General features: G+C 37.2%; 1 protein-coding gene and 1 pseudogene across 1 annotated transcript; one reads left to right on the plus strand and one right to left on the minus strand.

The window, feature by feature from the left end:
- The first annotated feature begins 21 nt into the window (after positions 1 to 21).
- LOC131772248 (leucine-rich PPR motif-containing protein, mitochondrial) lies at positions 22 to 27,979 on the plus strand. Its single transcript, XM_066160418.1, has 37 exons — positions 22 to 392; positions 650 to 775; positions 1,846 to 1,967; positions 2,071 to 2,129; positions 2,334 to 2,420; positions 2,600 to 2,638; positions 3,422 to 3,509; positions 4,336 to 4,440; positions 5,183 to 5,222; positions 6,106 to 6,263; positions 7,004 to 7,115; positions 7,502 to 7,539; positions 9,619 to 9,688; positions 10,519 to 10,576; positions 11,822 to 11,894; positions 12,605 to 12,689; positions 13,507 to 13,579; positions 15,360 to 15,387; positions 15,790 to 15,826; positions 16,278 to 16,363; positions 16,978 to 17,064; positions 17,272 to 17,337; positions 17,730 to 17,786; positions 18,525 to 18,620; positions 19,107 to 19,162; positions 19,790 to 19,870; positions 20,551 to 20,630; positions 21,402 to 21,500; positions 21,842 to 21,944; positions 22,852 to 22,982; positions 23,684 to 23,814; positions 24,337 to 24,405; positions 25,195 to 25,282; positions 26,253 to 26,416; positions 26,922 to 26,996; positions 27,262 to 27,303; positions 27,427 to 27,979. The coding sequence occupies exons 1-37, from the start codon at positions 26 to 28 to the stop codon at positions 27,442 to 27,444; spliced, it is 3,294 nt and encodes a 1,097-aa protein (XP_066016515.1). The 5' UTR covers positions 22 to 25; the 3' UTR covers positions 27,445 to 27,979.
- On the minus strand, positions 8,153 to 8,898 carry LOC136277926 (piggyBac transposable element-derived protein 5-like; annotated as a pseudogene).
- Positions 27,980 to 27,995: the final 16 nt, after the last annotated feature.

The raw sequence follows: 27,995 nt of genomic DNA on the forward strand, positions 1-27,995 counted from the left end.
ACCAAGCTCCACATGTGCTAACATCATGGCGGCCCTGTTACGACTTGGAGCTGGTAGAGCATGCCGACTTTTAGCAGCAAACGCTATACGTAACCCTTCGATCTACCAACGAAACTTGGCAATTTTACACAAAGAACACATTCTGAAAGCATGTATTCCCAGATTTAGCGCCTCGAGGTACCTGAGCAGTGAAAGCACGGCTAGCGAGGCTGTTGAAGAAACAGCTGAGATCGAGAGAAATTCAGTGACCAAGGACTTAAAAGAATTTCAAAATGCACGCGAAAAACGATCTGATGCACCTGTAACTAGATACGATCGGGATAAACGACAGCTAGGAACCATCATTGTCAAGAAAATTCTGCTGAGAACATTTGAGAGTATTCTGCAAAATGGTGAGATCTTAATGTCGCATCGTGGCTTGTGAGAATGATTTCCTCTGCATATTACATTTACCTCTTCTGAGCGCAAGATAGCATAATTTTTTTACAGCAGTATTTTTTCTGTATATCATAAGTCATCATTTTCCTCATTTTCACACGGCTCAAGGATAAATGTACGAAATACGTGCTCGTGAGCGCAATGTGTGATCCAGTTATCGGCGTGTGTTATGTAATTCCTAATTCACGCGAGTTGTTCTTTGTAACCTTAGAGGGCCAACTGACACCGTTACAAGCTTACCAGGTGATACGAAATTGTGGATCGCAGTTATTGTATGAACGACCCGAAAAGAGAGTTGAATTGGCGCACTACATGTGGGACAAGATTATTGAGACAGGTAAATACTGTAACTGTCTGCTGTTTCTTACTCTTCTTCCTGTAACTTAGGGTATGGTCAGATAAATTATGCTGAAAAGTTTGGGCATTATGCTTTTGAGTGTCAACTCTTAAGTTATGCTGAAAATTATGCTCTACATTTTTCATAATGTGCCATTTAATAATTCAATAAATAGCTTTTAACCCTTCGACTCCCAGAAGTGATTAACATAAAACTTCTCCCTTCAATATCCATACATTATTCAGCAAACAGGTCATGAGAATATTCAAACTTATCAGGTAGAAGCTGCTATCTTGATCTAGCACCAAGTTCTCGTAACTAATAGACAAGGAAATGACTAGCAGCCAGAGGGGAGAATTAACAATCAGATCTTGGGAGTTAAAGGGTTAACTTTTTAAAAAATTTTTAAATTTCTAAAGTTTAGGCAAGAAAATCAGGCTCACTTTTGACATTACACAGGGTAAAGAACTGTATTAAACACAAAAGTTTAGTCATTTAGCCAGCATTATGCTCAACTCCCTGATTATAGCATTATACCAAAAATTTTGATTGTGTAGTTTATCTAACCCTGCCTTCAGCTTATGGAGATCACCAGTCTTATACAGACATGTAGAGCTGATTTCAAAATGTAACATTAGCAAGGAATAGTGGATTATCCTCTGGATGATTGTTCTTTAGCTATAATGTAGATTCTTTCTGGACAAACTTGACCTTTCTCAATAAGGGTTGATAAATGGTACCTTGATAATTTGGGTAATCTTGCAAACTTTTTTTTCAGAAATCACAATTATGGTATCAACCCTTTTACTCTCAAGTTCAAATTATTAATCCTACCCTCCAAATGCTACACATTTTCTTGTAAATACATGTATGTAAGTTGCAAGAATTTTGTGTTAGATCCAAATACCAGTGACAATTTCTACCTGATAAGTTTGAATATTCTCATTACCTGTATGCTGGATGACATACACATATTATAGGGAGAAGTTATATGTATTTGTTAATTACTTCTGAGAGTTTAAAGGGTTAATATAAATTTAACTACCTTTGCATCCTTGTTTACTCTACAGGCACTCAACCAGATGAAACATTATACAATGCATTGTTATCTGTGTATGTTCAAAACAGTTACATCTTCAATCCCCTTGAAGTTCTTGAAGAGATGGAGTTGAGGAATGTTGATCCCAACAGGGTGAGAAACTTTGAAATTAGAATTTTATCTACACTAAATTATTGATGAGCATCAAATTTTGAATGGATATGACAATTTTGGGTATGGTTTTTTTTTCTTTCAGGCAACCCTGCTATTGCTTATGCAAGGATTTGCAGAAAAAGGAGATGTAGAGGGCACCTTGTGAGTACACAGCTCTGTCAGGAATATGCTTGAGCTAAGCACAAGTGCTATTAGTTCATTCATTTGAAAGTGCCTTAGATTTCTTAGACAAAGAACCATATACACCCACATAAAAGCTATGATGATTATGTGAATCTTTAAAAATGTAATTTGCTAATATGTTTTATTGTAATGTGAAGCAATTTTTTTTACTTTTTTTTGCAGTAAAATGTTAGAGTATATCAAAGATTCCAAAATGCTTCTCACAGAGGAAGTGTATTCAGCTCTTGTCACTGCATATGGTCGCACTGGGTACGTGATAGCCATGTTTATTATAATTATGTGGGAGACACACTGGCCCAATGATTGGTGAGCTGGGGGGAGACATGATGGTCTTGGGAGTTAAAAGGTTAAAGACATCCACATTTTTGTCTGAGGTAGAAATCTGGTCTGACAGTTCTTGATCAACAGTTGTATTTCTTCCTCTACAGAGACATTGAGAGTGCCAAGGGTGTGTTTGACCTCATGAGGTAAGTGTAAATATTTCCTTCATCCAATGTTCTTGAGCTTGGTTGTCATTAGAAAATGAAAGAAAAGTACAAAGTATGTTCTGATTTGAGTAGGAAGCTGAAATGAATTTGCTCTTAAGAAGGGCTAATGCTTGAAATATCAGCTTTGAAGCTCTTTATGGGGGGCAATTTACACTATCATATTCAGTTGATAAAACCAAAGTATCATATGAACTGAGTTATGTTTGCACAAGAAATTTGCCCCAGAACGGTTCGTTGTTTTGTGACTCTCTCCCCTCCCTTAACTGGAACTCTCTTAGACACGATGCATGTTTTCTTAGCCAGACATTAATGTCAGAATCAGTTAAAAAATACTTATTTTTTTGTCTTTGATCACAATTCATGAAGCAGCTGATATAAAATGGTCTGAGAACCATAAGCTTTTTACCAAACAATTAATGGTACTGTTCTCTATACAGATTCAAAGTGCAGTGTTTTGGAGCCTAAAAATTTTGTCAAAATGTTAACCCTTTACACCCTAACATCAGTTTGCATTTTCTCCATACTGTTCCCCATACATTTCATAAGGTGCTGACAAGGAGAATTTGTTTTACAATCAAGAGCTTCTTTAGTAGATGATCATTTCCTCTATTCTTGTTCTTAATGTGTGATTCAACCTTGGGTGATATTTTAAGGAGAAGTTAGATGCTAGTCATCCTTAGGGGTGAGAGGTTTAATAACCAAGGCTTCAATTTTAATTTTGATTAAACAATTTATGCAAATTCAAATTTTTTTTCTTCACAGGGAGAATAAACTGGAGCCAGACATCAACAGTTATACTGCATTGTTAGTTGTTCATGCAGAAGCTGGAAACGTTGAGGGCATAATGGAAGTAAGAAACTGTGTGTGATTATGAATTTCTTCCATTATTATTACCCAAGGATTTTTCAGAAAGATCTTTAACCCTTTAACTCCCAGATTATAATTCTGCTTAGTGTCAACCATACAATTCTTATGAAGTTAGTTCAGCGAATTTAGCATTGGATCAACTAATTATTCTCAAAAGGATATTTTTCTTTATTCTCATCACTTTTCTGGTTGATATTGTATTGATATTGTGAGGAGAAATTCTGTCTTGGTCATTCATGGGAGTTAAAGGGTTAACCCTTTCTCCATATGTTATCCTGCAAATAGATAATGAGAATATAGGTTGTTATCTTAATTTCACACCCACTTCTTATAACCAAGTTACAAAAACATGTATAGCAGCTAGAATGGAGGAATTTACAATCAGATCTTGGGAGTTAATCCTTTAACCCTCAAGAGTGACTAGCATCTACTCTCTGCTTACAGCATCACCCTGAATGAAGCATCAAGAGCAAGAGAAACTCTTGATTGTTAAACAAATTGTCCTAGTCAGCATCTTAACCCTTTAAGTTTCATTAGTGCCCCAGACAGGATTTCTCCTTACAATATCAATGCAATATCAAGCAGACAAGTATTGAAAATAAAGAAAAGTATCAATTGGGGGATTATTGGTTGATCCAATTCCAAATTCTCCAAACTAACATCACATAAATTGTATGTCAGACAGTAAGGAGAATTACTCATGAAATCTTGGGAGTTAAGGAAATGTATAGATCACAGTAGAGAGGATATGCATACTGATGTTAGGGTGAAAAGTGTTCAAGGATTAATGTATCTCTCTCCTTTCATAGACACTTCAAGAGATGCAAGAAAATAAAGTTTATCCCAACAAGAGGGTATTTTTAGTGCTGCTGGATACACTTTCAAAGCGAGGACACTCTGCAATTATGAAAGAGGTACACATGTAGCTCTGGCTCAGGTTGTTTGAACTGGGGTTGACATTAATCTAGGATTTTAAGTGTACCTTGCTAATTTGTCAAATCACATACGCCACATGTGAATACAAAAATAATGTTAAGGGTTGAGAGGGAGAGAAAAATTTAATTTGAAATTCAAAAATAAAATAGATTTTATACATGTAAAAGAGCAACTTTGATTCCCATTAGTGATTAACATGAAACTTCTCACAGTAATATCTATACATTATTCAGGAAATAGGTAATGGGAAAATTCAAACTTATCAGCTGGAAGCTGATATCTTGATCTAGCACCAAGTTCTCATAACTAATTTACAACGAGCTAGAAGGGAGGATTAACAATGAGCTAAAGGTTTTGTTGGGGTTTATCTCATTATGACTTGAAATTAATGGGAAAAAATATTTAAAAGAAAAATTATTGCAAAGCTTTAAAACTAAATTAAAAAATTACACAAACCCCTTGTGAGTTTAATCCTGTTTTGAACAACCCAGACTGTTGTTTTGTATTTTACAGTGAGTATATAATATCAGCTTAAGCATTTCTTCGATTGCACAGTCATGTATGTCTGAAGCATTTTATAAGTGATGCATAAAATTCTGCATGTTTTTTCCAAGTATATCTCAGTTTGTGTGATGCATATTTTAAATCAGTCCAGTTTTTAGTTAAATTTATTGTGTATTCAACTATCATAGTGATTTGTTTTTTTTTTTTGAATGAAAGCTCTTAGAGGCACCCCTTGTCATGGGTTTTGTTGAAAAAAGTAAGTATAACTAGCTAAAGATACATACACGTGCATTTCATTGTTATTTTTTGAGAGACACTTTACATTTCCTTACACGCACAAGTCATGAAAAGCAACTGCACCTGAAAATGTGGGGGCAGCACTTTATCAAGTAAAGTGTACACACAGTTTTGTTTATGCACTGCTCCAGGGTGGAGAGAGACGAATTTGACTCAGGCAGAGTTGAAACCTGGACTCTTTAACTTTGATATTTTTTCTGTGTCTTAAATCTTTTTCTCTGATGAAGGGCTAACACTTAGGAACTCTCTTTGGTGGCCACTTTATGTCATCTTCTCAGTTGATAAAACCAAATTATCTTGTTGTACCCGAGCAATGCAGCACAATAGTACCTTGAGAAACTCACCCCCTCTATTGATTTGTCTTTAGCTTGTGGTCCAACACACTAATGGTTGACCCTGCATCTCTAACAGCAGGGGTTACACACTTGTAGCAATCAAAATCAAACCATACCCATAATGGTAATAGGACTGAGTGGAGTCCAGTTTGGTCAGTAATCATACAAGTGATTTGTCAATCATGAGTATGATTACAGACAGAATTGGATGAAATGAAGTCCTGTTACCAATTGATGAAAACTATGATAAAATTTGAATATTGGTTATTTATTTTCATTTAAAAAAGAAAACAGTTAACTCAATGGAATGCAAAACAACTGTGCATGCACATGACACATTCTGTCCACTAGCACAGGCTTGACGTGTTAACTATCCTTTAACTGTCCTATTACACTAACCAATTACAAGCATGTTGTGTACAATGTCCTATCAGTTGGGCTGGTGATGATGTCCGAAAATTTTGTTGTAGTTTTGTTAACCATTATAATCACCTATGTACTCAACAGACCTGAGGGAGTTTATGATAACAGTTACAACCCGAGGGGAGATTAATACTGCCTTCCTTCTGCTGGGATACATGCCACAACCGACCAATGCTTTTGGTCAAACTCTGGTTGACAGCAATGAACGTGTTTTGCTTCGAAACACAATCCTATCTGGTCAGGTAAGTACACAGTCACCCCTCTAAATTCCATAAGTGACAGACAGAATTTCTCCTTTAAGTATTAATACTTTATCAAGCAGACAGTTGATGAGAATAAAGAAGGATATCAATCAGGGAATTAGTAGTTGATCCAACACAAAGTTCTCAGAACTATCATCACAAGAACTGTATGACAGACAACAGGGAGAATTACTCATGAGATCTTGGGAGTGAAAGGGTTAAGGCAATTCCATAGTATTGCATTGCACATCCTTACTGCATGTAATTTCACAGTCACGTAACTACTTGTAGCGCAGGCATGTCAAAAATGCTGGCTTTTTATCGATTGTTGGAGGCCACCAGAGAGATAAATAGTCAATACCTCTTTCTCGAATTGAGCAATGATGTTCTGTCCATCAAATAAATAAAACCCAATTCTTATTGGAGGAAAAGGACCAATTTTCAGAATATGAATTTAGCAAGTCCAAAAAAATAGAGGTGTTGTGATTTTGTGTACAATCAATTATCTACAAGGTACTACTTCCCCTGAACAAGCTCAGGGACTCATTTTTTTCGAGATTTATTTTCATACAAGATAAACAAGAGATAGGTAAAGTTTGACAAAAAACTCTGTGCAGGTTCTATTTAAGAGGAATGGCTGTGAACACTCAACCAAAACACATTATAATTAAATAAAATTAATGCGTTGTTTAATTTCAACTTTTGTTAATTGAAATATATTTCTGTTTTGATTTTTGTAGGGAATGGATGTTATCATGATCACCATTCGTGAAATGGAAAGGCTGGGCATCTTTGAAACAAAGAAACTGTATGAACAAGCATTGGACTTTAGCTACCATGCTAGAAACCCAGGTGAAGTGGATACTTAGTGGATTATATTTTCTGTCTTTAAAATGTAGCTTGAAAATCTTTGTGAAAACTGGAGAATTTTCTGAACTCCAATGTCTAATTTTAGAAAATACCAGGTTTCCTTTCTTGTGATGTTCAGCTTTGTAAAATTGAACGAAAATTCAAAATGGTGAGAGTTTAACTCATTCCAAAATTTTATTTTTTATTAATTTTGATTGAAGCATTTTTATGTTTGATTTTCCTGTGACACAGTAAACATGCACCAATAGTATATTTATTTACAGTGCCACATCACACAATGTTTAAAATTTCCCTTGGAATTTTGTTCAACAGAACATTAATTTTTTTACATGTAACTCAAAAATAGCCACTATGTTCTATTTTTTCAGAACTAAGTGTTGTCCTCTTGCAAGAAATGCTAGAAAAGGCAAGTTTTTTATTTCATTTCCAATTCGTTTACTCATTTAACCCAATGAGCCCCACACCTTAGAGCTCAGACCACCCTCTGAAATTCCAGAGTAAATGGCTGCCACAATGAATACACAGACCACTGCCAAGATAATTTAAGATTTTAATGTCTTCATTTCACTCTACTGAAGGGAAACTGCACAAAGTTGCATATGAAATAATATACTTTCCCCCTGTCAAATTTTATTTTAAACTTGAGCATCAGGCTCTCTCAAAAAAAATTCTAAAGCTAGAGAACGGATTCAACTTCATGATGTACAGCGAGTCATTGGCAAGGTTGCCTTCAGCTTTGAAAGTATTTATCAGTATGATGACTCTCTTTTGCACTCTTACTCCATCAGAATCATGTAAAAAGCTTTCCCTCAAATACAACACCAAAAGACAGATCGCAAATTTCTCCTCAACAAAAGGAATCCTAAACTTTCTAACACGGGTCAATTTTGAATTTGCCCGCCATAGCGACATCGCGACACGTCACAAGGCGCAGCTATAAAATTACTTTTTGTGAGTCATGAGCAAGAACAAACCAATTTTTACGCCTAAATGAAAAGTTTCACTTTGAACAATGCGTATATGTTCTTCGCTTAGGCAAACTTTTGCTCCAAGCGAGTTACAAGGGGGCAAACTTTGCAGAGGAGATTGTTTTGGTCTTCTGCGGTCGGGTCAGCAAGATGTAAATATTTCCCCAGAGTCATGAAGCGGTGCTCTGGGATCGTTTTTTTTAAGCAATCAACTCCAACAAACTCGTCAGAATCCCAGTACATTGCCAGCTGAGGAAGTTCATGGATTCCAATGAGAATGTTTAGCCCGAGATACGCTGAAATTTCCGCTTGGGTAGATGTGAACGATCGATCCCCTTTCGAACGAGCGTACGCAACGGTGTATTGGACGATTTCGTCAATGTAAGCATCATCGATAAATACATTGAAGAAATCTTTGGCAGTTGCATTTTCTCCGAGATCTCTGGTCGGGCCACGACGAATGGAGAATTCCTCAACATTAATTTGTCGCAATTAGCTAGACCATTGAAGAGCATTTGGTTGGCTTTCTTCTGCGGCAGATTCTTCATCACTACTTTCGTCGCTTTCTTCTTTCTCCTCACTAGCGTATAGCTCAACATCGGAATCGCTTCCCCTTTCTTGCGACCGTAGGTCGAAAAAGTCTTCCATCTCGTCATCCACATTGCGAAGTAAGTTTTGTTCATGCTGTGCTTGACGAGCTTGTCGCTTTTTTCAATTTCTTCGACGATAAAACCAGCAAAGACTTCTTGCTCTTCATCAGATGAAAATTAACTTTCATCAATTCTTCCAGAAGCCATGTCTAAGACCACGACATATTTTTGAAAAATTTGTCAAAAATCGCACGGTAAACGTGGAATAGTGAGTTTGGTCTCAAACGAAAGCTTATTTTTTGCATGTCACGTTTCACTGCTTTTCAATACCCAGGGGAGTTTTGTTTCTAAGCTACAGCCAATCAAAACAAGCCATTTCTGACAGGGCGCATGAGGGCGCATTGGAATTTCAGAGGGGTTTTATTTGTGGGCGCATCGGATGTCAATGGGTTAATATTCTGCCCATTTTTAGTTTTAGTGCAATAATTGTCCTTATTGTTATCGTAATTATTACTATTTAGTGATAATGATAATTATTATTATTATTTATTTATGATCATTATCAAAGTGCTTTTCTTTACATCATCATCATCATCATCATTTCTATTACTGTTATTATTATCATTATTGTTATTAATAATTATCCCTTTAACTTCCAGACCAAATTTGTACTTCTCCTTACTGTGAGCCATATAATTCTTATGATTTAGTTATGAGAATTTAGTATTGGATCAACTAATCATCCCCAAATTGATATTTTTCTTTATTCTCATCACTTATCTGGTTGATATTGTATTGATATTGTAAGGAGAGATTCTGTCTTGGTCACTCATGGAAGCAAAAGGGTTGTTATCATTGTTGGAGAGGTATTGCAGTAGATAAGTTACCAAGTCTGAACACATTTTATTATTTTTTTTATTTACCTAGGGAATACCAGTACGAAACCATTACTTTTTCCCACCCTTGGCTATTTATGCCAACAGGAAAGACTCTAAAGGTACATATGACAGAGATGGGTAATAAAGGAATAAAAGTTCATTTATGGGCTTGGATGAGTTGCATGCAGGGAAACATCTATGTGTAATCAGTATTTCCCAGTTTGTTTGTTTTCTTAGTTTCTGTAAGGTGAAAGACAATTGTCTCTTAGACATGATGTTTCCCTGATATCAAGTAAATGCAAACAATAATTATATTGACTAATAACAATATATTAACTCATTATTTTATTGAAAAAATGAAATAATAGTGGTAAAGTCAAATCCCTTATTTGCTGGGTTAACATGTACATGTATTTCAAGTGGACATTTTGCTCATTGCTAACACTAAGCAACTTGCAAAATATTTGCATGTATTTATTTATTCCAAGGCAACACATATTGGTAAGTTTCCTTATATGGGGTTTATTTAAGGCCAAAGTCCTATCAAGTACAGTACTTGGCAAAACTAATGCAAACACCTGTCAAAATTTGAAAAAATTCCTGGCTTTTGATTTCGAACAGTATTGATTGATAGGACCCTTTCATCCACTGATTTTCACTTCACGATGAGTATCTGACACAAAATCGTCCTATGCTCTTACCAAATACTGTTTAAAAGGCCTCTAATTTTCAATCAAATTTTCTCTCAAACTTTGGATGAAAGATCCCAAGAACTAAATATGCAGTATATCATTTGCATTACTTTTGCAAATACTGTAAATACAGTTAACCAAAAGCAAAAGGGATGTTTGAGAATTCTAAGGGTTGCTATTGACAGATATGAAACATTTACAAATGAATGTACCTTGTACATATTTCATTTTTTTTTTTGTCATCATTGTTTATTCAGGGGCACAGGATGTCTGTGCACTGATGATGAAGCATGGTTTAACACCAGATGGCAAAATGTGAGTATACTTCAACCCTTTCCCTCCTAAGAGTGAGGAAAAAGTGATTTCTCTTTAAATTAACATACACATACTGGTATCTATTCCTTGTCAGTGTCAACACAAAATTTTCACAGCTAAAATTCACTTATGCCTTAGAGTTATCTCAGCCAACAAAATGAGGAATTTTACTATTTTGCACAATAGCAATGATGAAATTGCAAAATGAATTCAGGGAAGCCAAGTATGACCCATGTCTACGTCAAATTTTCACAGCTTAAATTCACTTAAGCCTTAGATTTATCTTAGCCATCAAAATGAGGAACTCTACTATTTTGGGCTATAGTAATGATGAAAATTGCAAAATGAATTCAGGGAAGCCAAGTATGGCCCATGTCTATATCAAATTCTCACTGCTACAATTTGCTTTAAAATGCCCCAGATTAATCTCAGTTATCAAAATTAGGAATTCTACTATTTTGCACCAGAGCATTGATGAAAATTGCAAAATTAATTTAGGAAAGCCAAGCAAGACCCATTTGAAAGCTACAAAATTATTTATAATCCTTAAATCCCTTAGAGGGACTGGCATTCAATTTCCCCTCACAATGTCCCTCCCTGAATCATACAGTAAGGTCAAGAGAATAAAGGAAGTGATCAACAACTAAAGATGCTCTTGATCGTAAAACAAATTCTCCTTGTCAGCACCTCAAGAAATGTATAGAGAACAGTGTGGAGAATTTGTATGCTGATGTTAGGGTGTAAAGGGTTAGGTTCCTAACAGTAGCTTCAGTATCTACATGTAGCAAAACTACATACAGTGTAATGTACTACCAAATGTATTTCTTACAAAACAGAGACATGTATAATTTCATCTATTTTCCATTTTATTTACAGCTTCTTTGCAAATGTTGTGGTTAAGTTGGCTTGTTAGGTCATTTAGTGAAACTGGAAATCATTCATTACTTTTTAAAGCCTTTGCCTCCTTAGATCCAATTGTTAATTCTCCCCCTTTGACTGCTGCACCCTTCCTTGTAAATTGGTAACAAAAATTTGGTGAAAGATTAAGAAAGCAACTTCTACTTGACAAGTTTGAGTATTCACATTATCTACATGAAGCTTTGCTAGATAATGTATGGATATTATCAGGAGAAGTTACATTTTAATCAATTCTGGGAGTTAAAGGGTTAAATGGTTTTTTTAGTTCTCTTGGCAAACTTTCCATTGTGTAAGACCATTAACTCATGTTCCTTTTTTTCCTTGTAGTTTGAAGTACTATGTAGAGTCATTAAATGAATCGAGTGAAAAAGATATCCAAGCAGTAATTACCTTATCTGAGGTAAGTAATAGATGATTAATTTATTTGAAATTAATTTTGAAGGAATGCCTCAGTGTTTGTGTTAAGAAATACTGTAATTGTGCAGAAATACAACATGTACAATCCTAGTATTGTGGACAATAGCCCAGTTTGAACCTTTGAAACACGGCAGCTGAGCCACTAATCTGTGGAGTTGCAAAGTTGTGGCCCTCTTGTTGCCTTCTCTCATTCATCTGCTTGAAGTTTAAGGAGGTGTACAAGAATGCATGCATTAGCACAACATTGAATTGTTTGAACCTGTGCAAACATTGAATTGGCTAGTTCAGGCTTGCCTTCAGGCTGTCAGAGCTAAGTTTTCTCACAAAGTTTAGTAAACTGCCTTCCCCAGTTACAGATTTCAATGAATGTTTCAATATTCCTTCCCCTATTTTACTAGACAGGTTTTGTTTCTTATGTTTTCTTTAGAAATTTTGCATGGTGAATTGGCACATAGGCACCCAAAACTGATCCCCTCACTCATGCCCCACATCTGACCACTGTGTTACACGAATCAAATGAAACTTTACTGTACATTAACCAGATTTTGGAGGAGTTTTGAAGAAAATTCTAAGCACTCTTTGAAACCAGGTGGAACCATGAAACTGCTGAAGACAAAATCCTGATAAGAATGCTATCTTTACTTAAAATTTGTCAAGTTGTTTTTCATTTAATGTCAGTTGTATTATTCCTAGGGTTTGCCTACCACCAGATATACAATTACAACCATTGCTCAACTGTTTATGATGATTGGTCATTTGGATAAAGTGGAAAAGACCAGTGAGTATACTGTTACTGAAGAGGGATAGTTTCAGGGAATGCACATGAATGGCACTTTATGATGCTAACAGAATTTCAGTCAAGAAATGGTTTTCTTGGAGGCTTAGCTCTTGAAACCAGGGGTAAAAAAGGGATATAAAACCTGCTAATATGTGATTTAATATCAGATATATGTGTTTTATAAGAGAAAGCATACTGAGGTTTGAAATGACTCCTACTTGTAAAGTCTGTTTGCGAGCTTGTTAGTCCACCAGGCCGGAGGTTATCTAGGTTTACAGTGTAGGACCAGGAGCATTACTACTCCCTCCTGGATGGGATGCTAGTCCATCACAAGGTTACCCCCCCCCCCCCACCCTGCCTGCACCCATTTACACTTCAGGGTGAAGAGAGGCACTGTGGGAGTAAAAGTGTTCTGCTCCAGAACAAAACACATTGACCCAGGTAAGTCTTGAACCCAGACCTCTTGACCCAAAGTCCAGTGGACTGACCATCAGGCCACAGTGTCTCTCCAACTCCTACTTAACCCTTTAGCTCCTAAGAGTGACTAGCATCTAATTTCTCCTTACTTTGTCATCCCTGAATCAAACATGAAAGTTATGAGAATAGAGGAGATGATCACCAACAAAAGCAGCTCTTGACTGTGACACAAATTCTCCTTGTCAGCCTCTTCAGAAATGTATAGAGAACAGTATGGAGAATATGCATACTGATGTTGGGGTGTAAAGGGTTATTATTACATGAATAATGATTATTATTCTAATTATTATCATATTATGTTGCCCTTTAACTTATATGAAGTCATATTATTTTGTTCTAGTTGAATTAGCTGAGAAAGAGGGTGTCAATCTTGGAGCTATAGCGATGGCTTTTGAAGGATATATCCTATCAAAGTATGTCTCAGATAATGATTTTGGAATGACATTTATGCTGAAGCTTTTATTTGTGTAAATTTTGCCAAAAAACCGTAACACGAGAAGGTGGATATGATTACTGAAGTGAAACACAATAATATTGAACGAAGAGAAAAAAATATGCTGCATATTACTGTACATTATGGCTGCAGAAGGAATCTTATTGATTGTAATCTGCAATTTTTTCGGTTTTGAGATCCATTCAAGAAAGTGGCCCTCAAGTTATGTAACTAGGAATTTTTTTGTGCATAAATTGGCAAGGTCATTCATCGGAAATGAACTTCTAATTATTCGCCTGGCTGGCTTGTGGCTGTTTTAACCGTTAACTCCCAGGATCTGATTGTTAATTCTCCCCTCTTGTTGCAACACATTTCTTTGTAAATTAGTTGCAAGAATTTGGTGTTAGATCAAGATAACAACTTCTACCTGATACATTTGGAAACTCTCATTACCTGTTTGCTGGATGGTGGGTGGATGTTGTAGGGAGAGTTACATGTAAATCACTTCTTTTCACTCCTAAAATCTCATAAGTAATTCTTGTTATTGTCTGGCATACAATTCTTACAATGATACTCTGGTGAATTTGGTATTGGATCAACAAATAATCCACTAACTGATACTTTTCTTTATTCTCATCACATGTGTTTTTGATTTTGTATTGATTGTAAGGAGAAATTCTGTCTTGGTCATTCATGGAAATTAAAGCATTAAAAACTCTTGCAGTCAGTACAGGAAAGAGCGCAATCTCACTGTTGTTGTATCTCTTCTACACAAGTCTCTTTATTAACACAAACTAACACCAACTAATAGAATTGGAATTTAACCCTTTAACTCCCAGATCAAATTTGTAATTCTCCTTTCTGTCAACTATACAATTCTTATAATGTTACTTCAGAGAATTCAGTATTGTATCAACTAATTATCCCTAAATTGATATATTTCTTTCTTTCTTATTACTTATCTGGTTGATACTGTATTGATATTGTAAGGAGAAACTCTGTCTTGGTCACTCATGAGAGTTTAAGGGTTAACTTGACTCAAGCCAGACTTTGGCCAATTTAACAATTGGGAACAAGTATCGGAAAAAATAGTACAAGTTTAAGAGTATGAGGTCGTATGAGGCCTTCAGTAGCTTTTGTATGTGCAATATTTAGACAGGCTGGCAATTTTGGCTTAACACTTTAACTCCCATGAGTGACCAAGACAGAATTTCTCCTTACAATATCAATACAATATTAAGCAGTCATGTGATGGGAACAGAGAAAAATATAAATTAGGGGATTATTAGCTGATCCAATACCAAATGCTCCAAACAAACATCATAAAATTTATATGGCAGACAGTAAGGAGAATAACTAATGAGATCTTGGGGGTTAAAGGGTTAAAACTGGTTTACAAAGCCAGACCATGAACCCACAGCTACGTTCCCTGCTCTTTGGGAGAGGTGGGTGGGTTCTTTAACATCGCCTGCTAACCAGTACATAGAAGATCTAGGAGACGGAGCTTATGGTTTATTGTCCTTAAACAAGAAGACTAGAATGTCTAACCATTTGCAGATGTCAGCACAAGGCAGCACATTCTCTTCAGTTCTTTGAAGACCCTGAGTGTTTGTCCGGTTTTACACAATGCTAGTCGTGTACTTTGATGCTGCCTACATACAAATGTTCATTCTATTCTCACTAAACTTAAATGTTACATTATCTTTAATTTGTTTTTTATTCATTATATTTTTGTATATTTTTACTTTTGCCTTGTCTAGAGCATTTGATCCTAAAGAAGCAGTGAAGGTAAAAAATAAGTGATATTGCTATACTGTATGGTTACTTTGGAAAATTGTATTCTTAATAAAATCTGGAATGGCAGTGGATTCCTTAATTCCTCTTGCAGTAATTGAAGCAAATAATTTAAATTAAAACTGTCTAATCAGAGCTGGCAAATGCTCTTCTGATTGGCCCTTGTGATTTCTTTGGTTCAGGTTTTTACCGTTCAGACAAAAGGCTCTTTATCTACATTTTTTTTTCACTCAGAAAATCAGTGTTGAGCAAAAGCAATTGAACTTTAACCATGCCAGGTCCGAAGAAGGTTATGTGAAGCTTTTCAACAGAGCTGACGAGGATCTAATCTTTTTGCTACACTGACATTTTATTGAATTACTACAATCCTTTACTCTTAAACTTTCCTTTTCTTAGATTCTTGAGATGCTTGACAAAAAGGATATTACAGCAAGTAAGTTAAACTTTTGAATTATTTTAGTTAAATTAGTGAAAATTTTGTAGCTTTTTTCGTAGAGTTCAAGAAATAATTTGAAAATATTTTCATGTCTGCGATGTCTTTGTTTAAACAATAGCTGCGTGTCAAGTGCATTGTCCTTTGCTATTGTTTTGCGTGTGATAATTAAATCGTTGCAATAATTTAAAGTTATTCGATCGTCTCGATCCTTAATTCTCGATCTTCGATCCTCGATACCCGATACTCGATACTCGATTCTTGAACCTCGATTCTCGATTCTCGATCCTCGGTTCTCGGTCCACGATTCTTGATAGAATCGAGGATCGAGTATCGAGTCGAGATTGTCAACTTACCTTTGAGCGCTGTATTCCTCATATCACCCCAACTTTTAGCCATGTTTAATGATGAACTTGTTATAAACCGTAAGTTTTCTTTATACTGATTTCAGCGAAAAGGATCTTGGAAAGATTAAGGCAAACAGATCCTGATTCAGCCATGGAAGATGCAACTTTTGTGAAACTTATTTTAGAAGCTGTAAGTTAAATTAAAGTTTAGTTATGACATAATGGCTGGAACAGCTGTGTCATGTGGTTTTTTTTAACAGTCTTACTTTGTCAGCCACAGACTTACACTTTTTACCTTGTTAAGCAAATTGAATAGTAGAACAGCAAAGTATTGCCCAGGAGCTCTCACCAGAGTGGTCATTCAGTAGGGTTTCATAGCACGGCGGTAAAACGCCGGGCATGCGCACAGGGATGAATTCTGGTCGGCCGTGCGCCAATTTCCTGCGCAAAATTTCAAAGAAAAACGTAACAAACAACCGCTGAATAGATTCCATGTTGCCTTTCATCTGTTCAGCAATAGACGACAGATGAAGTCAACACATTTTGACGTCTTCATTGATTATTTCTACACAGACTCGTGGTAACATGGAATTTAAGTGTTTTATGTCATAGAACAATAAAAATTTTTAATGGAGTCGTCATCTATGCATTTGTTTTCAATAGATCATGAATGAGAAGCAATCTAACTGCATTCGCAATTCATCTCATTAGACATAGAATACTACATTTTTTTTTTGAGTTGAATTTTTCATTTACCAAGGTTTAGAATGAATTTACTCATTGTACACTGCCTTTTCTTTGTAGGGTCTGTCTCATCATCTGGAATCTCAGACTTATACACTGCTGATGCAACAGTTGGCGGAATTCAAATTGTCGCAGGAATTTTATGAAGTAAGCATTTTAGGTTTAAGGGCGGATGATTGGTTCATTTATACTATGTTGTACAAAATACTCGTCTCTGATTGGCCGTGTACCATAGTGCGCCCGTGTACTACTGTAATGAATCTCATGAACCGTTAAATGGAAGCCAGTCCAGGAGTTTCTGATGATAATTCAACAGCAGTAACATGATGTTGGTTTTTTCTTTTTTCCCTTCAGCTTCTACGAGTTATGAAGGAGTACGAAGTACCACTCACTTTTCATCAGTACAGGCCGATGTTACGGGTAAGCCACGAGGAAAATCAAACACTCTTATTCAGTGTAAATGTAGAAAGTACAGCGGCAAGATTGATGAGAAACGTTTGTTGCGTTGATAGAATAAGAAAGACGGCAACATTTGAGTTCAGTGATGAAATAAGGAAATAAGCCCCAGGAAGAAACCGCATAAAAATTGAGGCCTTGAAGACAGAGTGGTCATTCGCGCAAGGTCTTAAACTTTCTTGTAGGCGAAGAAACGCTTGTGCTGCATTTCCAACAATTAGAGGGTGTTTGTGGGCCAGATGTTATTCCGCGATTTTTATTTTAGGCCATTTCTGTTGTATAGAATAAACAGAATTGTAAAACTGTGAACAGAACATCGGCGGCTTTTGAGTCTCTTTCTTATTTGACATGTGTAGATTATGGCTTTTGATGGAAAAGCAGAGGCAGCACAATTTTGCTTCGATAAGCTCAAGGTATGAAACATGAGTTGGTTTCTTGGCAGTAAGTTTTGTCAATGTGTTACTTTTAATGAAGTACTCGAATTCAGTTTTACAAAATACTGGGAGTGCAAGGTATTTTCGACTGTAGCCTTATGTCAAAATACCTTTTTTTGTATCAAGGATGTTCAAACAGGATTCATTATGGACAATGTGTGGTAAAAATGTCCTCCTGTATAAAGATTTTAGGAAACCATTAGAAGTTCCATTGTGTGTTCTGATTTTTTTTCCCAACCGAGTTGGAGATGTAAGCTGCCCACTGTAGAGAGTTTCTATAGCTGACGCTTCAAATAAAGCTAACGCTGGAAACTTCAGCTTTATCAAATCAGTTGATAAAACCATATTGAATTTTTTTTACCCCACCGACGCAGCACCAAAGTTTCCATAGAAAAAAAACAATTTCAACCTGACACTGACATTTAAAAAGATCAGAACCAAGATCGTTCAAGAGACACTAGTTAGTTTATTTTGCTTTTCTCGGCATGTTAGCATGTACTGCGAGGGGTCTAATCAGCCTCATTAACTCGAGTTGAAATAAAGTTACTTACTTTTACTTTACCACCATTTAGCTAGTTTACATGGAGGATTGACGAAAGATTCTTAGAGCAAGTAATATTAACGCAAAAGTTTAACAACAGCTTAATGTAGAGTTTTTGCTTGCATTGTTTTTTCCACGTTCCTTACAGCTTTCTTGAATGTTTTATATGTTGTTAGGAAGAAACTGAGCCAAGCGGTCTTGATTACTGTCGGTTGATTGAGGCTTATGGCAGATGTCCCGATAAAGGCATACGCGGAGGATTAACAGACGAGGTTTGAAAAAAGTTTATTTTGAAATTTGTTGTTGGTACCGTAAAGGCGGGAGTGGGATGCATAGTCATGTCCAAGAGGAGTGGCACTACGCTTAGTAGTATTAGACCACTTGTGCACGAAACACCGGGAATGCACAAGAGGATCCATTTGAGCTAGTCCGCGCCAATTTCCCGTGCAAAATTTTAAAGGGAAACAAAGAAACAACCGCTGTCACACAAAATATGAGAGAAAATTGAAAATTTCTCACAAATCATTCTTAAGCGAGGAAATAGAAAACTCAAGACTTCGCGCACTGACCATCTCCGTAGAGATTTTCTCAGGCAGACGTTTCGAGCGTTAGCCCTTCCTAGCTCTGACAAATTATATTTTAACACCCTATTTTGTTATTTAGTACACTGTTTCTTTTGAACTGCTGTTTTAGGTCTTTTAAATTATTTTATCTAGTATGCATAAGGTGATCGTGTTTATTTATTTTGTTTTTTGCAGAAAGCAATAAAGAAGATCAAGGATTTGTACGGGGAACTCTCTTTCAAAGCGGTGAAGTGAGTATATGTAATCCCAGTATGGCGCTGTTCACCGTCTCTCTCTTTCTCTTTCAAGATCTCAGTATCACTTTTCGGGAACATCTGCTGAAAGGTGTTATAATGCAAGCCTCATGCATCTTATGTTTAATACAAAAATAGCCCCTTGATTCTTCAAGGCTCATATCTGACCTAAAATACATGTAGCATAGTGACACTTGCTCATTTTATCGGTAACCAACCAATTATTCAAAAAAATGCATATCTATAAATGAACTCAACAACAGATTCCATCATCAGTGGAATCACAGATGACGTCAGTGGATCACAGATTACGTCAGTAGATCACAGATTACGTCAGTAGATCACAGATGACATCAAAATAGTGGGAGAACAAAAGTTGCACGCCAAGCATAGCCAAGTTTGAACAATGTTCTTACCAAACTGTGACGTTATCTGTGTTCTTACTACTGTGCAGACCCACGGTAACATGGAACTAATCTGTGTTATAAGATGAAAAAAGGCAAAATGTTAATGTTGAAGTCATCTGTGCTTCTACGCTTCAATAAATCATCAGTGAGAAGCAATCAAAATGCGTGTATAATCTAGTAAGGTTTTCTTTTTGTTCCCCTCTCTCACTTCATGTAGATTGACGAAGTTTGCCAAGGGTGTTGTTTACACCGCTTTCCTGAGATCGGGTGATGTAGAGCAAGCAGAGGAAATCAAATCGTACGTAAACTGAAGTGTCCAGTAAGAATCTTGCTGAGTAATTCAGTTGTAATTTGGTGTCAAAAGTAACTCAGGGTTATATTCGTTTTGCTTTACGTTGCTCTCTGGTTTGTATAACAATCTCGTGCATCCCTCTCCGTCAGTTTATAGAGCACAGTGGTCGAACGTCGGGCATGCGCGCGCCAATTTCCAGCGCAGAATTTAAAAGGAAAACATAAGGAATTACCGCTGTTCGGAAAAGTAGGCGAAAGATAATTGAAACGTTCATAGAAATCTGTTATAGGAAAAAATTAGTAAGGAAAGGGAAAACTCGTGATGATTTGAACATAGAGTTTACTAAAGTGCAGGTATCCTGTTGATGTACTGTTTTGTTCTGAGCTTTACCAGCAGTTGTACGCTTCCAAAACACACTGACTCCCTTGTGTGTGTGGTTGTTTGCAACTCTTGGGAGAAAACTTGGCTCTGACAGCCTGTAAGGACGCCACCTAGGCATTAGAAGGTTCGCGCATGTGCAGACGTCTGACCGCTGTGTTTCCATTGTCCTCTTAGGGCTCAGATTGTTGGTGGTGATAAATGATCACGTTGTAAAATTTTAGAACTACTGTTGAGTTCGCCCTTAATCTGAGATGTTCCTTTGTGGCATGCTCTGTTTTTTTTCCTTCTTTTTTTGTCTCTGACAGTATTCATGGTGAGGGGTACCCCGTGTTCCTTGTTACAAATGAATTTATGAAAGCATATGCAGAACGCGGAGATGTGAAAAGTAAGCCTTTTACTTGTGAGCTTACATTTAAAATGTGTGAAAGCGGTGGTCGATTACTCTTTCAACAGTTGACATTGCAGAGGGGCACTGGGTCTGACTCCAGAGCCTGAACCATTTCTTAAATGTCTTCTGCAACTGGTTTCTTTTTAAGCCTGAAGCGCTATCAAGCCTTTAGCTGTCCGGTTTTCCTTTCCTCTACAAAAACCAGCAATTTTTTTTATTGAATACTTATGCAATTAGACAGTTTTGCAATTCTTAGAGTGTAACGGGTAATTTATGATACCACAGTGGCCTTCATGTACACTGTATGATGGTCGCTGACAAGTTCTTTGCTGTCTTTACCGTTTCTGTTGGACCCCGTATTTGCATTCACATTCAAATCGTTTTTGGCACATGTTTACTTGGGCCGAAGGTCGAGGGTTCAAGCCACGTCTCCTTCATTTTGACGTTAAAGAACCCACGCACTTCTAGAAAGGTGAAGGAAACGTAGCTACCGGTGTTGTGGTCTGGCCTTGTCATTGTTTATAAAAGCCACCATTTAAACCAATGTTAAAGCTGGGCTGGGTGAGCGTGTCTAAATATCGTGAATAAGTAAATAAAGAAAGGAAATGAATTAATAAATATATCGATTGAGGGTTGGATTTGAAAGCAGTTATTCTAGGGTAACGAGCCATTTTTGTTGTGGGGCCTATAAAAGCTTATTGCCTTGTGAAATATCCATGAAAACAGATTCCATTTGATGAGGAATATGTTCAATGTATGCTCTTTCAGAAACGCTGGAGTACTTTGAAAGGGTAAAGGAAATATCCACAAAAAAAGATCTGCCTCCATTTGTCTACAATCAACTCGTGTATTGCTACCGACTTCATGGTAAGTGACCTTTCGATGTTATGAAAGAATATTTCTTTTTTTACTGTAGAGAACGACGGGACGGGGTAGGACTTGCTTGAAGTTGAGAGTAGAAACCCCTTCTTCCCCCCTCCCCTTCCCCCCCCCCCTTTTTTCGCAGGTTTTCGAAATTGGTCCGAGGCTATGACTTAACTATTTGCGAAGGCCAATATTATTTCCATCATCAACTCAGTTGTCATGCGCAGATTATCTTGTAATACCCCCTCCCCTCCCCCCCACAGAAGCAACTTCACAGTTTCTTTAAAAACTTACCCCTTCATGACTCATTTGGTTTGTAAGGTTTCTGGTTTAATTTTTCCAAGGTGATACAGATTCTCAGATGAAGGTGCTGGCGGAAATGGAGGAAAAGGGAGTGCGAAAACTTCCGAAAACCTTCTCCTCGGTTATGTTCTCTTTCTGCCAGAAGTGAGTACGCTCGTGTTGGCCTCTTCAGTTTTTGTTTGTTTGGTTGTTTCCATGCGCCTTCATTCGCAGTGTATCTGCAGAGTGCACATGCTTGAAGGGATCAGCAGGTCAAATAAAAGATTGGAATTTCTTCGTAATGGTGTGTTTATACCGTTTAGTTAAGGAGGCTTGATGAGGCTCGTATCTAAGACGCCTGGTACTGTAGCTTGGGAGTTGACTCTGGTAGCATCAGATAAAATTCCGATGGAGTGTCGTAAAAACTAAACGTAGATTAACCCTCTAAACCCTTAGAGTCACTAGCATCTAATTTCTTCTACAATATCACTCCTGAATCACATATTAAGGTCATGAGAATAAAGGAAATGATCACCAGGGAAGGAACCTTTTGATTGGCAAACAAATTCTCCTTGTCAGCACCTTAGGAAATGTATAAAGAACAGTGTGGAGAATATGCATACTGATCTTAGGGTGTAAAGGGTTGATGCAACAGCCATCAGAGAGGAAAATATCAAAAGGAGCTAATGAGAACTCAAGGAAAAAAGTGTTGAATTATCAAAAGCGCGGGAAAACGCGAGTGATCAAGTCATGGTTGGTTCTAGTTTTAAATCTGATTGGTTGAGAAAGGCGCCAGTGTTCTGGGCCAGTCACAGAGCGTGTCAAAGTAGGAGCAAAGAAGTCCTGGGTAACTTTCAACTCAGGTGAAAATTGTTTCAATGAAGGGTGCTTTCTCTCCTGTTTGTGTCATACTTACTCGTGACCTGAAAAAAAATTAAATTTATCTTTATTTCTGTGGCTCTTGATTTCATCTCTGGCGTTCATTTTATGATTTCAGGAAGATGTTAAATTTCAGTAGCTTGTAGAAAATTTTGCATCGGTCACTATCGTGTTTGAACTTTTCTTCCCACAGGGGTGATGTCAAGTCTGCATTAGAAATATTTGGACAGGCCAAGGAAGAGGGTCCTTTTGTTTCACAGGGCAGTGCACTGAGGCTGTTAAACACCATGGCCAAAACGGGTCAAACAGAAAAATTTGATAGTGGTATGTTAGCTATTCAACGTTGATCTCCACCATCACAAAATGTAGAATAGAATTTCACGTTCAGGGAGTTAAAGGAATAACCTGATCATAATTTGAAAACTTTCTTCCACTTAGCAAATATTTCGTTTATTGGTACCGCCATTTTGAAAACAAACAAACAAACAAAACAGCTGAGTAACCTGGCCACTGCTGAAGGTATTGGAGTGAGAAATGGCTTCATGTAAAGCGCCTAATTATTCATACAGATCGACAAGAAGTTTCATTAAAAGGATAATGACTTGGTTACGTCATAGGAAATCTGCAAGGCTGCTAAGGAAGAAAAGCAACGATGATGATGATAATTTCAGGAGGATTTTTATAGAACATTATTGTTATTATTATTATGGCAGTATAAAACATCTGGATGTCCAGGTCGTAAGCACGATGGTTGGACAGCGTGAGCCGTAGCCAACTCCGTGACGAAGACTAAAACCAATATAATAAAAATTTACTAAAACCTAAACTGTTCAAGATATGTAGACCCAATAGGATTCTTACTTATGAAAATGGGAAGAAGTTCCCATGACTGGAGCATTCAAAATTAACCTTTTAAGCTATTATTATCGTTATCATAAGATTTATTATTATTATTATTATTATTATAATTATTATTACTAACATTTTTGTAATTTTATTGAAATTACTGTTGTTTATTTATTCAGTTTTGGAAGACTGTCTTCACCATTCTGTGAAAGCAGTTGAAATTCCCACCGAAGCCCGAGAAATGATCAGAGGCCTAGTATTTGCTTGCGTGCATGCTGGAAAGACGGATCTTGCCTTGAAACTCATGCTGGTGAGTTTTTCGTTTCACTTTGTCATTCTCTGAGAAGATCTATCAATATCGACCACTTAACTTTGGCTACACCCTGGGTCAAGATTGATGGGTATTAGTAGGAGGACTGTCCTTGTTCTTCCCAGTTGGAAAGAGATGAAAGGGACTGGGCGAAAAAATCTCAGCTCGGCAATGGACGTTTTAACCACCAAAACGCCAGCCTTTCAGGTCCTTTTAATCTTTTTTTACAATTTCCTAGTTGTCCTCTGCAAAATAGCAGAATGAATTCACGAACTCATGCGTAGTCTGAGAACAAGCGCGATCAAGCGTGGTGTTAAGTGTCCTCGTTTCTATTTCAAGCACAATGCTACCTTTCCACGTCATGCTGATGAAAAGATCTTGGGCCTTGAGAGACGTTCAACATGCAGAACTCCTCGCGAACCTCAGAGCAGAAATTGAAATAGAACTCCAGTTCTTAATCAATTTTATCCTTGTCATCGCTGTCTTGGTCTCTCAAACCCATGAATTTACTTTTTTTTGTAGGAAAATGATGTGTTCCTGAATGCAAACACACTTTTGAAACCTGCGAGATCCGCCGGCTGGAAAGGAGAGGTAAACATCCTGCATGCCCTCACAATTAAGATAGACGTTCGTAAACCATGGGCTGGAAGCGGCTTAAAATTATGCGCAAACTTTTTAATTCTGCTCAGTTTAAAAGTTCAAGATAACAGCTTTTAAGAGCACCTGAATCTCCCCACAACAACAGGTAGAACTTGATTAAAAGTAAAGGGTTACCGAACGTCGGGACACAAAATTTTAGTGGATCAAATTCCTTTAGGGCAAACAATCATAATAGGCACACTGTTGACAGACTGTGCTAAGGCTGCAGAATTTCTCTCATGTTGAACTGTTACCTCAAGGGAATTGTTCAGGGCCGGGTCGTTCAAAGCTGGGTTAAGATAACCCAGGGTTAGTGTGAAATTTGATTCAGATCTGGAAGCTTTAAAAGAAAATTCAATTTAAATCTTTGGATCAATGTCAGTATCTGGGCAATTTACCACCGACCCCTCCCCTAACCCAACAATAATCAATTGAGAACAAGCTAAGGTTAATGTTGGGTCAGGGGAGGGGTAGGTGGACAGTTGCCCAGATACTGATATTGATCCAAATCTTTTTTCTTACAATTTGATGACTGAATGTTCTCAAAAGAGTAGAGAAAAATTTCTCAAAAAGGTTTTTAAACTAAGAAATAAAGAAACTTGGACTTAAATTTAACCCTGAGTTATCGCTAATCAGCCTACGAACAACCAAACCCAGAGGATTTTAACCGTTGTGCTGGCATTGTACTTGATGTTCTGAAGTCAACAGAAGTTCTGTCGTTTTAATGATCTGATTTGTTAGGTGCAAGCTCTGTTGAACGCCATAGAATTTTTGAAGGAAAACAACGTCAGCCCCAAAGAGATGTATTTTCATCTGATAAGGGCTCATGGTGAGTGAAAAGAACATTGATTTCTATTAGTGTTCACTAAATGAATTTCCCGTACAATTTTAAACAATGTCTGGCAAACCAGTTATGAGAATTTTTAAAAAAATCTAACTAGGAGGTATGGCCCTGACTTAACGCAAAGTGTTTGATGGTCAGCAAAAATGACATGTATGGTTATTTTTTGAGCCTCATACCTAGGCAGTGGAAGGATTAGTCGGGTTTCCAGTTGCCTTTTATGTGGCTCATGGAACAGTTTTTATTTTGGTATTAACCCTTTCACTCCCAAGATCTTATTAGTAATGTTATTTACTGTCTAACATACAATTTTTATGATGTTAGTTTGGGGAATTTGATATTGGATCAAGTAATAATCCCATAATTGATATTTTTCTTTATTCTCATACCTACCTGCCTGATATTGTATCGATGTTGTTAGGAGAAATTCTGTCTTGGTCACCTGGGGGAGTAAAGGGTTAAATTATATTTTTCATAGTTTGTTTGGTAAGGAGATGGAGGTCAATTTAATACATGCGAAAAGGATATATCAATTATAAACTTCGAGGAAAGTGACCTTTAGCTTGTGAAACAGTTTCATTTAAAGAAGTGATAAGCATTGCCCAAAAAGTGTTTCTCGCAAGAGTGTAAACCAGGCTCAACGGTGTCCCCCTCTGAAATTCCTGGCCGTCAAATTTGATGTTCAACATCTCAACAGGTAACAAAAAAGACAGCCTATTAAATCCGCTCTTAGGAACTCTAGGCACTGTGATTGGTAAATTGAGGAGGATTTGTGCTGCTGTACAGCTTGCTAAACATTTAGGGCTGTTTTAAATGCAAAAATCTCTCGTTATTAATTTCAGCCAAAAATCGTTTCATGCGCTTCTTGTGGGAGTCATGAATCTAGGAAAAGGTATTTTTAAACAAGCCCCGCTCTGCATGTTCACTAAAGACGCGTTGCGTGCCTATCTTATTCTAGACTTCCACCGTGACTCGGACGCTATCAAGGCAGTGTACAATGAGGTGGTTGAAGAAGGAATGGAGATGAATGCACATTTCCATGAGATGTATAATCATATTATGATCAAATATTCTGAGAGATTACCTTCCAGTGAATATAATCAAACAGCGTCAGCCACCCAGGTAAAAGATTACATTTTGTGTACTGGACTCTCTTGAGGTGCTCGTCATATCGAATTCGCAAAGGAACTTTCTGATTTCGTTTTTTCTGTCCGTTTGAAGGATCCCGTGGTGGTCACACTAGTCTAACCTCGCCATGGTGGTCACACTAGTCTAACCTCGCCATGGTGGTCACACTAGTCTAACCTCGCCATGGTGGTCACACTAGTCTAACCTCGCCATGGTGGTCTCACTAGTCTAACCTCGCCACGGTGGTCTCACTAGTCTAACCTCGCCATGGTGGTCACACTAGTCTAACCTCGCTATGGTGGTCTCGCTAGTCTAACCTCACCATGGCGGTCACACTAGTCTAACCTCTCCATGGTGGTCACTATAGTCTAACCTCGCCATGGCGGTCACACTAGTCTAACCTCGCCATGGTGGTCACACTAGTCTAACAAACATGGTGGTCTTAAAGATACAGGGCTTCAAAACTGAATTTCTCTAACGCAGATGTTTTTGTCACTAGACTGAAATTGATGTGGATGACGAATCTGACTTTTCAAGTGACGAAGAAGGAGCCCATATTCAGGAGTTTGAGAGGGTAAGCAACAAATATATTAAAAGAAGGAACTCATAGATTGATGAACGCGAATAAAAACCGCTGGCTGCCTTGCGCTCAGTTTGAAGTAGCATACTTTTATTTAAGATCAGATCGTTTTGCTCATGGGTTAGGCACTTCACATCTCAATATGCCTTCGTCTAAGCAGAGGTATAAATGTGTGGCGGTGAACTATCAGGTAAACCTGAAAGAATGCAGGAGGGTAAATATTTAAATCTCAGTAACATGCCTTTGTTGTTGTTTTTAGGAAACACCCGACTCTGAAGACTCTAATAAAGACAATGTCGAGGTAAATCTGTTTCCATAATCTCTTTATTGATTCAACCCTTTGAATCCCAAGTGTGACTACCATCTAATTTCTACTTACAATATCACCCCGTCAAAAGTAACTTTTTTAACTTCATTTTTTCAGATGAATGACCCCAAGTGATTTTGGACGAGCAATGGAATTTCCAGGATCGTCTGACCGCTAGATGCTGAAAATAGCCTTCAGCTTGCCCAAAAGTTTTGAAGACGTCCTTTGACGAGTTACCTGTCTTTTTCATCGAATTTCAAAAGGCTCAGTGTTAAAAGCGGTTACTGCTAATTCTGGACTACGCAAAGAAAGTATTACTTTGAGGACTTCACTCTTACAGGACTTCGTTTTAATACACTAACTTTTGCCTTAGTTGTGTGGGAATATTTTTTTAAGCCAACACACAAATGGACACTTGTAGTATTTGCGTTTCAGAGCCCCAGTAATTAAATTATTTTGATTAAAAAGCAGAATGAACATATTGTTGTAGGGCTTGCTAGTTATCGTCTTTGCATCAAATTGAACTTTCACTACCAAGTGCTATGAAGGGGTTGTGATGCAGTAGTTACAGCGCATACGTAACGAAGTCTTTTATCAGCTGTGCGTTCAATATAAATGTTACCCCTTCTGTATTGAAAAAGCAATAAAGCGCTTTTAAATAAAGTGATAAGTGCTTCTTACATTAT

The sequence above is a fragment of the Pocillopora verrucosa genome, chromosome 13 (assembly GCF_036669915.1).
Source record: "Pocillopora verrucosa isolate sample1 chromosome 13, ASM3666991v2, whole genome shotgun sequence".
In the NCBI taxonomy this organism is placed as follows: Eukaryota; Metazoa; Cnidaria; class Anthozoa; order Scleractinia; family Pocilloporidae; genus Pocillopora; species Pocillopora verrucosa.